Genomic DNA, 12,615 nt, shown 5'->3' with positions numbered 1-12,615 from the left:
TTGAAATCCAGTTTCAAAGTCGTGCAACTTGATCCCCAGTCATAGAAGCTGGGGAATGTGCCCATCTTCGCATGGGCCGTGCTCTGGGCCTTTCGAGAGGCCTCCTCTGAGGCTCTGGTGCCCCTTGGCCTGAGGCATTCTCCAGTGGAATGTCTTTCTTTCCCTGCTGCCCGCAGTTCTACCTTCTGGTTCTGCTTGGCCCGCACCTGGCTTTCCCCGCTTTGACCTCCCACATCTTCTCACGTCACTTGTCCTTTCTCTGCTGTTAGTTACCTCTGCTTTGCTCTGCTTCCTGTACCTTTGTGTGCTCACAGTGCTGTGGTCAAAGTCATTCCAACATCGTATTTACCGGAACGGAGTGGAGAGACCCGTGGCCTTGGATGAACCTCCTTCCTTTGTGTGTTATGGAATCTGTTTTCCTCGATTACTCTGTTGTTTTTTGAGTTTTACAAACATTGCCTTGTCTGCTATAACCAGAATAGATGCCTGGATTTTTAAACATTTTAATAACAAGAACCTTAAACAATTTTCTTTTTTATAGTATGTATACTATAGTATCTGAATTATGTTGGAAAATAGGCTGCCCATTACCTTTATTCAGCATATGTCCAGGGAGCTGTGGGAGGCCCTGGTGGCATATGTAGATTTTTAAACATGGTTTTTGCTTCAATTTTGGTATACAGCAAGGTAGACAAGATGTATGCAAACATACGCAATAGACTCATAATATGATGTGTCCTGGGAGAGTCGTCTCTCAGAGGTGGGAGAATTACTTCTGCATGCAGTGCCCAAGGGGAGCTTTGAGTTTTCAGTGGGGCCACAAGGTCACACAGCTGCTGTCACATTGTCATCTCTGTGAACAGCACCCCGTGGAGCTGTGCAGACTCCAGCAATAAAAAACACTGAAGTCAGAAAAGCATAGCATCTGGCTGGAGTGTCAGGTTCATATAAGGTAATCATGATAAAAAGTCCAGAAAAGTAGCCTTGGGTCATATCGTAGAGAGCCTGAATTGCTGGGAGGAGTTTAGGTTTGCTTGCTTGTTTGTTCATTCATTCATTCATTCATTCAGGAGGTGGGGAATTAAATGGATTTGAGCCAGGGTATAAATAATGGAAAATGGTGATCGTTTCTGTATTTTTTATGAAGTTTTTTTCTTGAATTGGATAGATTACTTGTTTGCTGACAGTGCTCTTCACATTATTATTATTTTCCTCTTATATTGTTGTTATTATTGTCATAATCATCTCTTTCTAGATACCAGAAGGAGGGACTGGGGACTCAGGAAGAGAACGGACCAAGACCTTTACCTATGACTTTTCTTTTTATTCTGCTGATACAAAAAGTCCAGATTACGTTTCACAAGAAATGGTATGGTATTTTCAAAATCTCTGTTTTGATTTATTTTCATATTGAGAAAAACATGCCTACGCTAAAACTCTTTAAAACATCTTGCTAATTATTTTCTGAATATGATTTATGTAAAATTAGCCTTTGCTAACTTAGCTTTTTGCTTATTATATAGCACCATTTATCTTAAGCCTGAGATGAATTCCATCCCCAAAAGTTGATTTTTTTTTTTCAGTTCTGAGCATGATGATCATAATTTTTGTTTTAAAACTTGGCAGTGACTACTGTTTTAAAGGAGCTTTGCAAGTAAAGCATTTTTGGGGGGGACATTTACAGGCATACTTCATTTTACTGTGCTCGATGTTAACGCTTTTTTGCAAATTGAAGGTCGAGGCAATCCTGTGTCGAGTCTGTTGGCGCCATTTTTCCAACAGCATTTGTTCACTTTGTGTTTCTGTGTCACATTTTGGTAATTCTCGCAATATTTCAAACTCTTTCATTATTATATTCGATCAGTGATCTATCATGTTACTATTGCAAAAAGATTATGACTTGTTGAAGGCTCAGATGATGGTTAGCATTTTTTAGCAAGTAAGTATTTTTTAATTAAGGTATGTATGTTATTTTTTAGACAAAATGCTACTACACACTTAATAGACTACAGTATCGTATAAACATAACTTTTATTTGCACAGGGAACCAAAACATTTGTGTGCCTCGCTTTATTGCTGTGGTCTGAACTGAATCCGCAGGAACTCTGATGTCTGCCTGTGTGTACTGCTAAGCCTGGCACCTAACTCAGTTGGCCTTGAGTCCTGCTGCGATGCAGAGCTTTAGGAGGTACACTTCACACACAAGTCACATTTCCCCTGCTTGGATGGATCATTGTAGGTTCTAGAAAGAAAGATTCTAGAAAGCAAGATCGTTTTGTTCAGAATCTTTCTAGAACCTAGAATGAAGCTGGAATTTGTCCAGGAAACCTGTGCTGTAGGCTTTTGTGATCTGAAATGTAGACATGACACGGGCAGATAAGAACAGACCTGAAGATCCTCCCAGGGGACCGTCGCTTGGTGGTGTGTCATGTGACCAGAAGGACTAGCGTATTTCCCTGGGTGGGGCAAGCAGGGTGTTGGAGCAGAGTGGGGTCCTGGTGAAACACGGTGTGGGGTGGGGGGAGAGCATGCCCGCACGGCGGGGCTTCTCCCTGGCTTGTTAACAGCTTCTTAAGAGGCATGGCTTCAGGTCTCCAGGTGTTAAAACGAAGGTGAATCCCTGTCCTGCCCGCCCAGGCTGGTGACCCACGCGATGGCATCTTGAAGTGGTATCCTGGTGTAGTTTCTTGTAACTTGGTGTGTCCACGTACTAGAATCTCAGCGTTGCCTGGGAAAGTGTTAGGAATGCAGAATTTCAGGAACTACTCCAGACCTACTGAATCAGACTGCATTTTTTAGCAAGATCCCCAGGTGAGTTGCACGATCCTTAGCATCTGAGAAAGGTCGTTGGTTTAGGAATGGCTTGTGGAGGAGGCTGGCTTTCTGAGGCGATGTAAGTGTTGGGAGCTCAGATTGGCTGTGGACGTGGAGAAGTTGTTCCAAGGAGAGGCCTGGAGTGATAGTATCTGCAAGATGTTGATTCTGTATTGGGGAAACATAGAAAGGACAACAGCAGTAGGAATGGGGGCCGTGAGGAGAGATGGGGTGCTGGTCATGAGAGAGGGGCTGGGAGAGGAAAGGTGAACTAATGCTGCTGGAGTTTGCAGGGGAATCAGAAACGCTGCTTGGTGCTCAGGCGTGCTGCCTCTAATCCTCACAAGAACCAAATGAGGGCGACTTTAGCTCCATTTTTCTTTGTCAAGGAGACTCAGCTTAAATAACTTTCTCAAGTCTGTAGGTCTAATCGACCGAATAGTAGCAGAGTTGAGATCCTGGGGCTGATGTATACGGCGGTGGAGATACCCCTGGAAGGTCTTAAGGGTTTAAGGATTGGTGTGTTCTCAGTGGCAGGTGGACAGGGCAGCCCTGTTGAATGAATAAATGGATGAGCGAGTGAGCGAAGATGACTCTGGTCCTGAGGTAAGTGGATTAGTCCGTGTCGGTAGCTAGGAGTCTGGTGAGGAACAGAATGTTGCAGCTAGTGGAATCCAGATTTTGGCTTTCAGGTAGGAATGCAAATGAAGTGGCTGGTACCAGGGAGTTTAAGGAAAAACTGGTTCATTACATGGTCCTCAGAACATCTTCATTAGAGGATGAAGGAAGGGCCATGAAGTTTTCCCTCCTAAGTTACCCAGCGAGTGGCTGGATTTCCCCCCTGTTTAACCTGGATTTGAGGCCTTTTGGGGACAGGGGCTGTGCCGAGGGAAAGCCCAGGGACGGGAGTGGTGGCGTGGACAGCAGGGCCTGGCTCCCTGGAGATGCTCAGCAGGCGTTTGCTGACTGAGAGGCCTCGTCTACGGGTGGGTAGTTCATTTATGGAACAGGTCACATATCCTGGGTTCAGTGAGAGTCAAGGTCAGGGAAGCAGTAACACGTTTAGCTCTTTTTTTTTGCGGTACGCGGGCCTCTCACTGTTGTGGCCTCTCCCGCTGCGGAGCACAGGCTCCGGATGCACAGGCTCAGCGGTCATGGCTCACAGGCCCAGCCGCTCCACGGCATGTGGGATCTTCCCGGACCGGGGCACGAACCCGCATTCCCTGCATCGGCAGGTGGACTCTCAACCACTGCACCACCAGGGAAGCCCACGTTTAGCTCTTTTGGGAGTTAAAAATAGCTGCCCAGAGTTTGAAAATTGTTTGAGAATGAAAAGAGTTTTCAGCTGAGGAGGAGACTTTCCCACTTCAGGTGTCTGTGCTTCAGAGGCTTTGGGTTCCTTGACTCTGGAACAGTCTCAGGTTATTTATATCGTACATTCAGTCCAAAACTGAAAAAGCCTTTGAGATATGTTAGTAAACACTGCTTTCTAGTAGAACCACATGTTAATAAAACCAGCAGAGATCCAGGAAAACTCCTAGTGTTTTTTTTTCCTCTTTTCCAGTTTTATTGAGAAATAATTGACATACATCATCTCTGTATAAGTCTAAGGTGTACAGCATGATGGTTCGCTTTACGTATCTTGTGAAACAATTATCGCAGTAGTTTAATTAATAACCATCCTCTCATATAGATACAATAAAAAGAAAAGAAAAAATTATTCCTCCTTGTGATGAGAACTCTTAGGATCTACTCTCATAACAACTTTCCTGTGTATCATGCAGCAGTGTGAACTGTAGTCATCATTGTTGTATATTATATTCCTAGTGCTTATTTCTCCTGAAACTGTAAGTTTGTATCTCTTGACCGCCTTCTTCCAAGTCTCCCTCCCCCAACCTCCCGCCTCTGGTGACCACAAATCCGATCTCTTTTTCTGTGAGTTTGGCATTTTTGGGAAGACACCTATTGTTTAGACACTCTGTTAAAGAGAAGGTAACCTTCCTCATCTCTAATTTGAACAGCTGGTGTTGTATCGACTGAAGTTTTCTCGCTGCCGGATCCTGCACAGGAACTGAGCGGACAGTTCTCACCCCTGCTGTAAACAGGAAGACGCAGGCTTAGCGTGATGTCGGCCCTTGTCCTTTTCTTCTTTTTAAAAATCATTTAAATGAAGAGGCATCTTGAGACAATATATCATGCCCATTACTATAGTACAAGTCAAGTTTCCCATAATGTTAAACAAATTCCAAATAGGATGACCGTTACTATTTCTTCCTTCCAAATTAATTTTAGATTTAGAAAAAAAAATCAGTGAGCCATTTAAGTCCATACGCGTGTCAATTAAAGACCATTAAGTAATGTCTAATTTTCTTAATTGTTCTCCAGACTCCAAAGGGAGGCTTTGATCTCACACTGCCTGTTCCTTGATTCCACCCCGGAGAAACTTGAAACCTAAAATTTCCCAGCTGACAGCTGGATGGAGAGTCTTTTGTTTTCACAGCGCCCTCTTGTGGGCACTTCCCCTCAAGCGAGGCCCTGCGATGCCTCCCTTTGCTCTGTAAGGCAGCCTGTAGCCTCTCAGACAAGCAGCGAAGTGGCTCTCGGGGACCCTGGCCAGGAGGGCAGGACATCAGCCAGTCGAGCAGCCCCTTCCTTCCCCACCTCGGTTTGGTAGACGATGGTAAATCAGTCCTTGGTGGGAGCTGCAGTGGAGTAGCCGGTTTTCCCTGCTGGGAACCCCGGAGGTGTGGGCACCGTCCTGCTGCTTCTCTGGGTCCCCAGCCGACTTGAAGCTGGGACCGAGCCAGGCCTGGGTCTCAGCGCCTCTGGACCTGCATTTTCTAGGCCTGTCGTACGGTCACATCCACCAGCCGCAGGACCCCGCCCCCTCCGGGGCCCCCTGAATCTGGAGGAACTCCAGCTGAGTTAGCTTTCTAGAGACTAGATGAGTAAAGTAGCAGGTGTGGATTTTAACCCTGGGGAAGAATTCCATTTTGAAAACTTTGGGGTTTGGTTTAAATATGATATTTTCCATGGCTTTGTTTTAGCCCCAGACAAAAGTGTGAGAAGAGCCTTGCTTTATTCTTCCGGAAGCTTTTGAAAGGCTGTTCTTTCTCTCCATCGGCACGCTGTGAAGTGGTTAAAAGTGACATCTGCCTTTTGGTTTTTGTCTAATCAGAAAGAATTAAAGAAATATTTAGAGTTTTCCTCCTATTCCATATATAGTGGTGAAAATGAACCTCAGATGGTTAGTCTGGAGCCCAGAGTCCCCCTGGGATTCCTGGTTCTGCTTCTTCACAGAGGGGTGTGTGTGTGTGTGGGGCGGGGTCTGTCGGGGGAGGCCCTTCCACGTAGGGTTGTGGCTTCCAGATTGATGTCGAGAGCGTGGGAAGAGGACTCGGCGTCCACTCCTGTAGAAGCGCAGGCTTTGGCGTCAGGCAGGCCGGGTGCAGATCCCACTCTGCCGCCCATTGTGTGCCCAGTGGCCTAACCTCTGCCCCTGGACAGTGGATCTAGGACACTACTCGCCCCGAGGACTGATCACGGACACGGTGTGAGCTGCTCTAGTTGAAGCTTGAGTTAGTCATCTGAATGTGGGGAAAGGATCAGAAAATATCAGCTCGTAAAGCTGAAACGGGTGAAACTTAACTCAGAATGAAGGAGAGTAATGAGAGGGTCCTCTGTGGAAGCGGCTCGGTTGGGAGGATAGTCTGTACGTCTTTGACGCCACCGAGGAGACGAAGTCTCAACAAGATGGCGGGAAGATGGTGCCTGAAGCATCCTTGGCTGACAAGCTGTGTTGGTAGCAAGGATGTCTGTGTGGGGAGGGGAGAGCAGGATGGCCAGTGGTTGTCAGCGCCGTCCGGGGGTGGTCCATGGCTGGAGGGCCCAGATCCCTATGGGGAGACGATGGTGTGTCTTGAGCTGGGCTCACCCGGCATCACTCACGGAGACTGAACCCTCCCGAGGCGTTGGTGAGGCCCCCGCCCTGGCCTTTTGCGGGGAGCGCCCCCTATACCTTTTCCTGGTTCTGACGGAGAACCTGATTGTATTCCCTCTCCGGTGTCCCTTCAGCTGCTGATGTGCCTTGTTTTTGAAGCAGGGAGGTGTTCTCTGCCCTTTGTATCCTGGTCTCCCCTGCAGGGAGGGGGCGGGGGCAGTGTGAAGGCAGGAGGGGGTTAGAAAGCCTTGGCTGGTCCCCGCCCCAGCTGGGTGTAAGGAGGATGACCAGGCATCTTGATTTGCTTCTTTTACGTCGATTGTGTGGGTCAAGTATTTGTCCTTCACCCCCCTTCCATTCCCCAAAGCATCCTAGTGCAGTTGTATGGGGCAGTGGACGTGGACTCAGGCCACTGTAAGTGCCAACCCAGGCCCCCACACAGCTCGTCTTCCTGCCCGCTCCATCCTGGGCAAATGTCCAAATAGGAAAATGCACTGGATTCTGACTCGGGAGAGCCTGGCATCCCAGCCTCATCTGCACCCACTCATCACTCAGCTAGCTCTGTGAGAGCCTCCGGAGACTCACTTTGATGAACGGCCGTATCCTTAAAATGGTGGCATTGATTTGACATGGTTTGGGCCGTAACTTTCTGGCTGCTGTGACTTTGAATATTTAGTTTCTGGAAGGTCTGGTAGCATGAGTCACTTTATAAGTTTATTTAATTCTGAAATGGTAAATCATCACGCTTTAAAATCGTCTTTGCTTCTAGATATGACTGTCACTTTGCCTTGTTTACCTTTTTCTATTTCAGGAATTTTTTGTTAACTTAAGTGGGAAAAAGGATGGGGTTGCTTTTTGCTTCATTAAATCAAATGAAGGAAATCAAAAGGAAATAAAAATGTTTCCTTTTGATTAAAAACTGGGTTATACACTTTTTCTGTTGTTAACAGCTCTGTAGTGATTTATTTACATGGTGTAATCCTTATGAAAGTACTATTCAAGAATACTGTCAACACTGAAGGAGTTTTTATTAAAATCCATGGTAATTGTATCTTTTGTGGGTTTTTTTCTTCTTTCAGGTTTTCAAAACCCTCGGCACAGATGTCGTGAAGTCTGCATTTGAAGGTTATAATGCATGTGTCTTTGCATACGGGCAGACTGGATCAGGAAAGTCATACACTATGATGGGAGATTCTGTACGTTGTTTACACTGTGTGGGAAGAAAATTTCTCATTATCTCTCTTTGGACTGATAAAAGTGTCTCTTATCTACGCGGTCTGTACTAACTTGCTTTTCATGTTCTGATCATTCTTTAGCAATAAGGTAAAACTCAGTAATCAGTTGGACGAAATTTCCTTTGAGACATTTTAAATTAGGAATAGTTTTAAGTTTATAAGCTTGAATAATGGATGGGAGTCTCAGTTCATTTTCTGTTTTTAAAGGCTTTATAATCTTATCAAAAAAGTACGCTGGGCCTACAAGTAATTTATTCTTCTTTTCTGCCAACCCAACAGTTTGAGTAAAATTACTGAACTCTGTTCTATTTTAAATTATTCAAAATGTTTTTCCCCAAGAAAAATGTAAAAAAAAGAGTCTCTGGTGGAAAGGTACTACATAAATCCAGTGAATACATAAAAAGTGTTAGAATTATACAGGTTATGTAGAGTCTACATAGCTATAAATATGCTATGTAGAGTTTAGTTATGCTGTATAAATTAAGAACCTTAAAGATATACTTGCCCCAAGATATGGCAGAGGAAGAGCTAGACGTGATTGTAGGAACTTATCCCGTTCTGTGTTTTCTCCAGACCTGGATAGTGCTTGTGTGTTTTACTTTTCTCATGTCGTGGTTTTGAAAACTGTTCACTGAGTCTGAGAGGTGCCAGCCTGTTCTAGATATGGGGGGACTAGCAGAGGATGGCTGGGTTTCCTGCTGGCAGGCTCGGTGGTGCCTTGAATGCTACAGGTTCGATGGTTAGTGGAAGAAGTAATGCGTTAAAGGAGGGAGGACAGGTCTTTCCAGATGAAAGCCTTTGAGTGCATGTGTCCTGGCTTCTTAAATCCAGGCATTTTCTTTCCAGGAGAAGAAAATAAATGCTGGGCAATGAATCCTCAGTGCTGAGAAGTAGGGAAGAGAAGAACAGACAACTTCAAGAGTTTCACATTTCCTTTTACTATTACTTCTCTCTCCCTACTTTCCTACTGTGCCTTTGGAGAAAAAAGTCTTCTCTGAAAATGAAATGTACATGTTGATTCCCTCTTAGCTAGTTTATGTAAGTTCAACAAAGCACTCATAAGTTATAGCTGTTTTTCTCTGACCTTACAGTTGAGTACCATTTGGGTATTCTTTTTTATTTTACTTTTTAAAGTAAGAACAAAAAATATGGTGAAAGGCCCAATTTTTCTTTACAAGAATTGATACTGATTTAATGGTATCAAGGAAAAAAACTTCTCCTCAACCTGTGATGATACATATATACATATTTATTTATTTTGGGGATGGGAGATTGGGTGAAAGTAGGGAGGGATTTCAGAAGAAAACACTGAAGCCCTGAAGTCTGGCTTTCTAACGAGAACATTTTTACCTCGTCTTTGGTACCGTTCTGAAGCTCGTCAGCGTGTCAATGCCAGCTGAAACGTGAATATTTGAAAGCTAGAGAATAAGTCGTCTTATGTTTGCAAGCCACGATTTAGCTGATGAACAGCTGATAACTGTATATTATCATGGTCCCAGCAGGTAGAAATTCGAAAACTCAATCCTGTCATTTCAGAGAGTAGGAAGCAGCCCTGCAGGGGATGAGTGCTGCGCCCTGGGCCCTGGGCCGGGCCCGCAGGCCCCTGGAGTCTGAGTCCACCCCAGCCAATTGCAGATGCAATCGTCGGTTGCTTTTATTTCAACTGACAGCTGAGGCGTCCCTCCTTCCCACTGCAGGGCGATTCTGGCTTAATACCCCGGATCTGCGAAGGGCTCTTCAGTCGGATAAACGAAACCACCAGATGGGATGAGGCATCTTTTCGAACTGAAGTCAGGTAGGGCCCATGCCTGAGTAACTGAGTGTGAGCTTGATTTAAGGCACAAGGTGTGGATAAAGCCTTTGGATTCCTTAGGGGAGAGTCTGCCTCTCCCCCTCCTGTGCTGTGCCGGTTGGAAGGCAAGCTTAAAGCCCATACGTGTTCAGTGACTTCCTTGGGTACCATTTGGATTGGGGTTTGGGAGGCCGGCGGAGGCAACCCACCTTGGTCGGAAACTAACGAAGGATGCTCATCTCAAATGGAGTGAGCTTTCGACCTTTCAGTGTATACCCACTTGCCTTATTCTTTTATTTTTTTTTTTATTTTTATTTTTATTTTTTTTTATTTTTATTTTTTTTGCGGTATGCGGGCCTCTCACTGTCGTGGCCTCTCCCGTTGCGGAGCACAGGCTCCGGACGCGCAGGCTCGGCGGCCATGGCTCACGGGCCCAGCTGCTCCGCGGCATGTGGGATCTTCCCGGACCGGGGCACGAACCCATGTCCCCTGCATCGGCAGGCGGACTCTCAACCACTGCGCCACCAGGGAAGCCCTATTCTTTTATTTGAATAGGATTTGTGTTACTCTTTATGTTGGTAGGATCACTATAAATCTAGTACTTAAATAAATCTGGGTGGTTGAGGTGTTTTTGCCTCCTTGAACTTAACCCTGTGTGGGGAGGCAGTTTCGTCAGTGGTTTGGGGGCAGAGGTGGCAGTCAAGGGTTCTCCTGGCTGCCTGACCCCGCAGAGGCTGTGAGGCCTTGGATAGGTTGTTTAAGTCACCCTGAGCCTCTATTGCCTAACCTGTAAAATGGTGATAATAGTAGTACCTACCTCTGGGCTCTTGTAGGCATTAAATGAAATAATCCACGTAAAGTGCTGTACCTGATACATGGTTACCACCCATAAATGTATGTTGCTGCTGTTATTGTTGTGGTTATTAACGTCTGAAATCATCTTACTGAATTCAACTCTATTTGAAACTTTCAGCTACTTAGAAATTTATAATGAACGTGTGAGAGATCTACTTAGACGGAAGTCATCCAAAACCTTCAATTTAAGAGTCCGTGAGCATCCAAAAGAAGGACCTTATGTTGAGGGTAAGAGTGAATGTTTTCACAGCCCTATTCTTCTTGGGAATTTTTGTAAAAATAATAGTGTCAGAGAAAACAATGTAGGATAATGGCGAGATTTTAAAACTTTATTTTTGGAATCATTACCGTAAAAATTACATGTGCTGTCACTGCACGATGTTCATTTAACGCGTTTATACTTCACTGGGCATTTGGTGATTTTGTGGGGCTTGCCAGTAGATTTCCTCTGGCTCTAAGAACTCCAGAAACTTGTTTTTTCCAAGTTCCCAGGCAAGATAAGCAGCCCTACAGCCTGTCTCTTTAAATGGCCTTGCATTTTAGCAGTGTGTTTTTACTGACCTTAATGGTAACACGATTATAGGGCGACTCTGAGACCTCTCGCCTTTGGGAAGGTTGGTTGCAGGTTCCTGTGCTGTGTTCTTGTTTGTGTTGTGCTACACTAGTTGTGTCGCGGTCCTTTGTGAGGACTGTCCCAGGGAATGACAGGTGAAGGGCTGGCCCTTGCGAATTATTTAAAAAATAGGCTGGACTGAAGGCTGTCTTTGGAATAGAACAGTCAGCTCTACACACTTCTCTGTATACGGCTGCTGAGTTAAGGCTGGCCTGTAAGAATCGCACACAGATCGGCTTTCCTGTGGCTATTGTCATTCCTGTGTGTCTCGCTGGAGGCAAGGCTGCGAACTGGTCATGGATTTAAAGATGTTCCTGTTTCCGTTGTCTTTTTTACCTGGTTATACCAGGTGCACCAACAGGTCCTCATCTGCATTTTAGTAAATTTTCAATTGAACTTTTTCTTTTTAATGCCCAAAGTGAAATGTGTGACTATGTATTTGTTCTGTGGAGCGGGGGATAACTATTATTGTTAATAGTTTTTAGCCTAACTGTGCCTTCATGTTTTCCCTTTAACTGTCATATCAGATGTTAAAACATATTACAAAGCTGGGTTTGTGAGGAGACAGAGTAATCAAGCAGGGTGAAACATCCAGAATCTGGTGTAGATACTTAATGGGGATTTAGTTTCTAATAAATCTGCTATTCAAACATTGGGGGAATATGGGTTATTAAGCTGTCTAGGAAGAAAAAAAAAGTAAGTTGGTACCGGAGCTCAGTTTTTGTACTAGGGTAAATGGCAAATGGATCAAAGATTTAAATGTAAAAAGTGACATAATGACTGCAAGAAACCCTGGATTACTTTTTTTCCTAGAAATTTGGAGAAGGGAAGCCTTTTAAAATTTTTTACTTAAAATCCAGAGGCCATGAAATAAAAGTGTTAAATTTGAAATGGTGAAACAAAACAAAACAGAAAACCAACTTTACACTTGGCAGAAACACCAGAAGCAAAGTAAAAAGACAGTTTACAATGTGGAGGGAATATTTTCAATTCAAGTTTCAGACAAAGGGCTTGTTAAGTCTAATATATAAAGAGCTCCTATAACTTAATAAGGGCAGCTCCAAAACCAAGGAGAAAGATGAACAAAGGATGTGACTAGATTGTCCACAGAAATGGAAATACTGATGAGTTTTAAATGGAGGAAAGAAGGCTCAGCCTCATAATCAGAGAAAAACAAAATAAAAATTCTTCAAGCTAGCATCTTTTAACTATTCTGGCAGATGTAAGGAACCTGGTAAGACAGTGTTGAGAGACAGTCTTATACCTTGTTACTGCTGGGTGTAAAGTGCCTTCTATGGAGGATAATTTTGCGATATCCATCAAAATTTCAAATGTGCTTTCATCTAGCAATTCCACCTCTTAAGAA

At 44.5% G+C, this 12,615-nt stretch overlaps 1 protein-coding gene across 3 annotated transcripts in view; it reads left to right on the top strand.

Moving 5' to 3' along the window:
- The window catches only part of KIF16B (kinesin family member 16B), a 298,237-nt gene that overhangs the window by 37,197 nt on the left and 248,425 nt on the right, over nucleotides 1–12,615 (top strand). For all 3 annotated transcript variants that reach the window (XM_060078071.1, XM_060078069.1, XM_060078070.1), the window contains exons 3-6: nucleotides 1,256–1,369; nucleotides 7,834–7,950; nucleotides 9,687–9,784; nucleotides 10,755–10,864. In XM_060078071.1, the coding sequence (XP_059934054.1) occupies nucleotides 1,256–1,369; nucleotides 7,834–7,950; nucleotides 9,687–9,784; nucleotides 10,755–10,864 (439 nt within the window). The remainder of the gene's footprint in view (nucleotides 1–1,255; nucleotides 1,370–7,833; nucleotides 7,951–9,686; nucleotides 9,785–10,754; nucleotides 10,865–12,615) is intronic.

This window comes from Mesoplodon densirostris, chromosome 16, assembly GCF_025265405.1.
Source record: "Mesoplodon densirostris isolate mMesDen1 chromosome 16, mMesDen1 primary haplotype, whole genome shotgun sequence".
Lineage (NCBI taxonomy): Eukaryota > Metazoa > Chordata > Mammalia > Artiodactyla > Ziphiidae > Mesoplodon > Mesoplodon densirostris.
The sequence above is the reverse complement of the archived record's forward strand: the minus strand, read 5'-3'. Positions and strand labels throughout refer to the sequence as shown.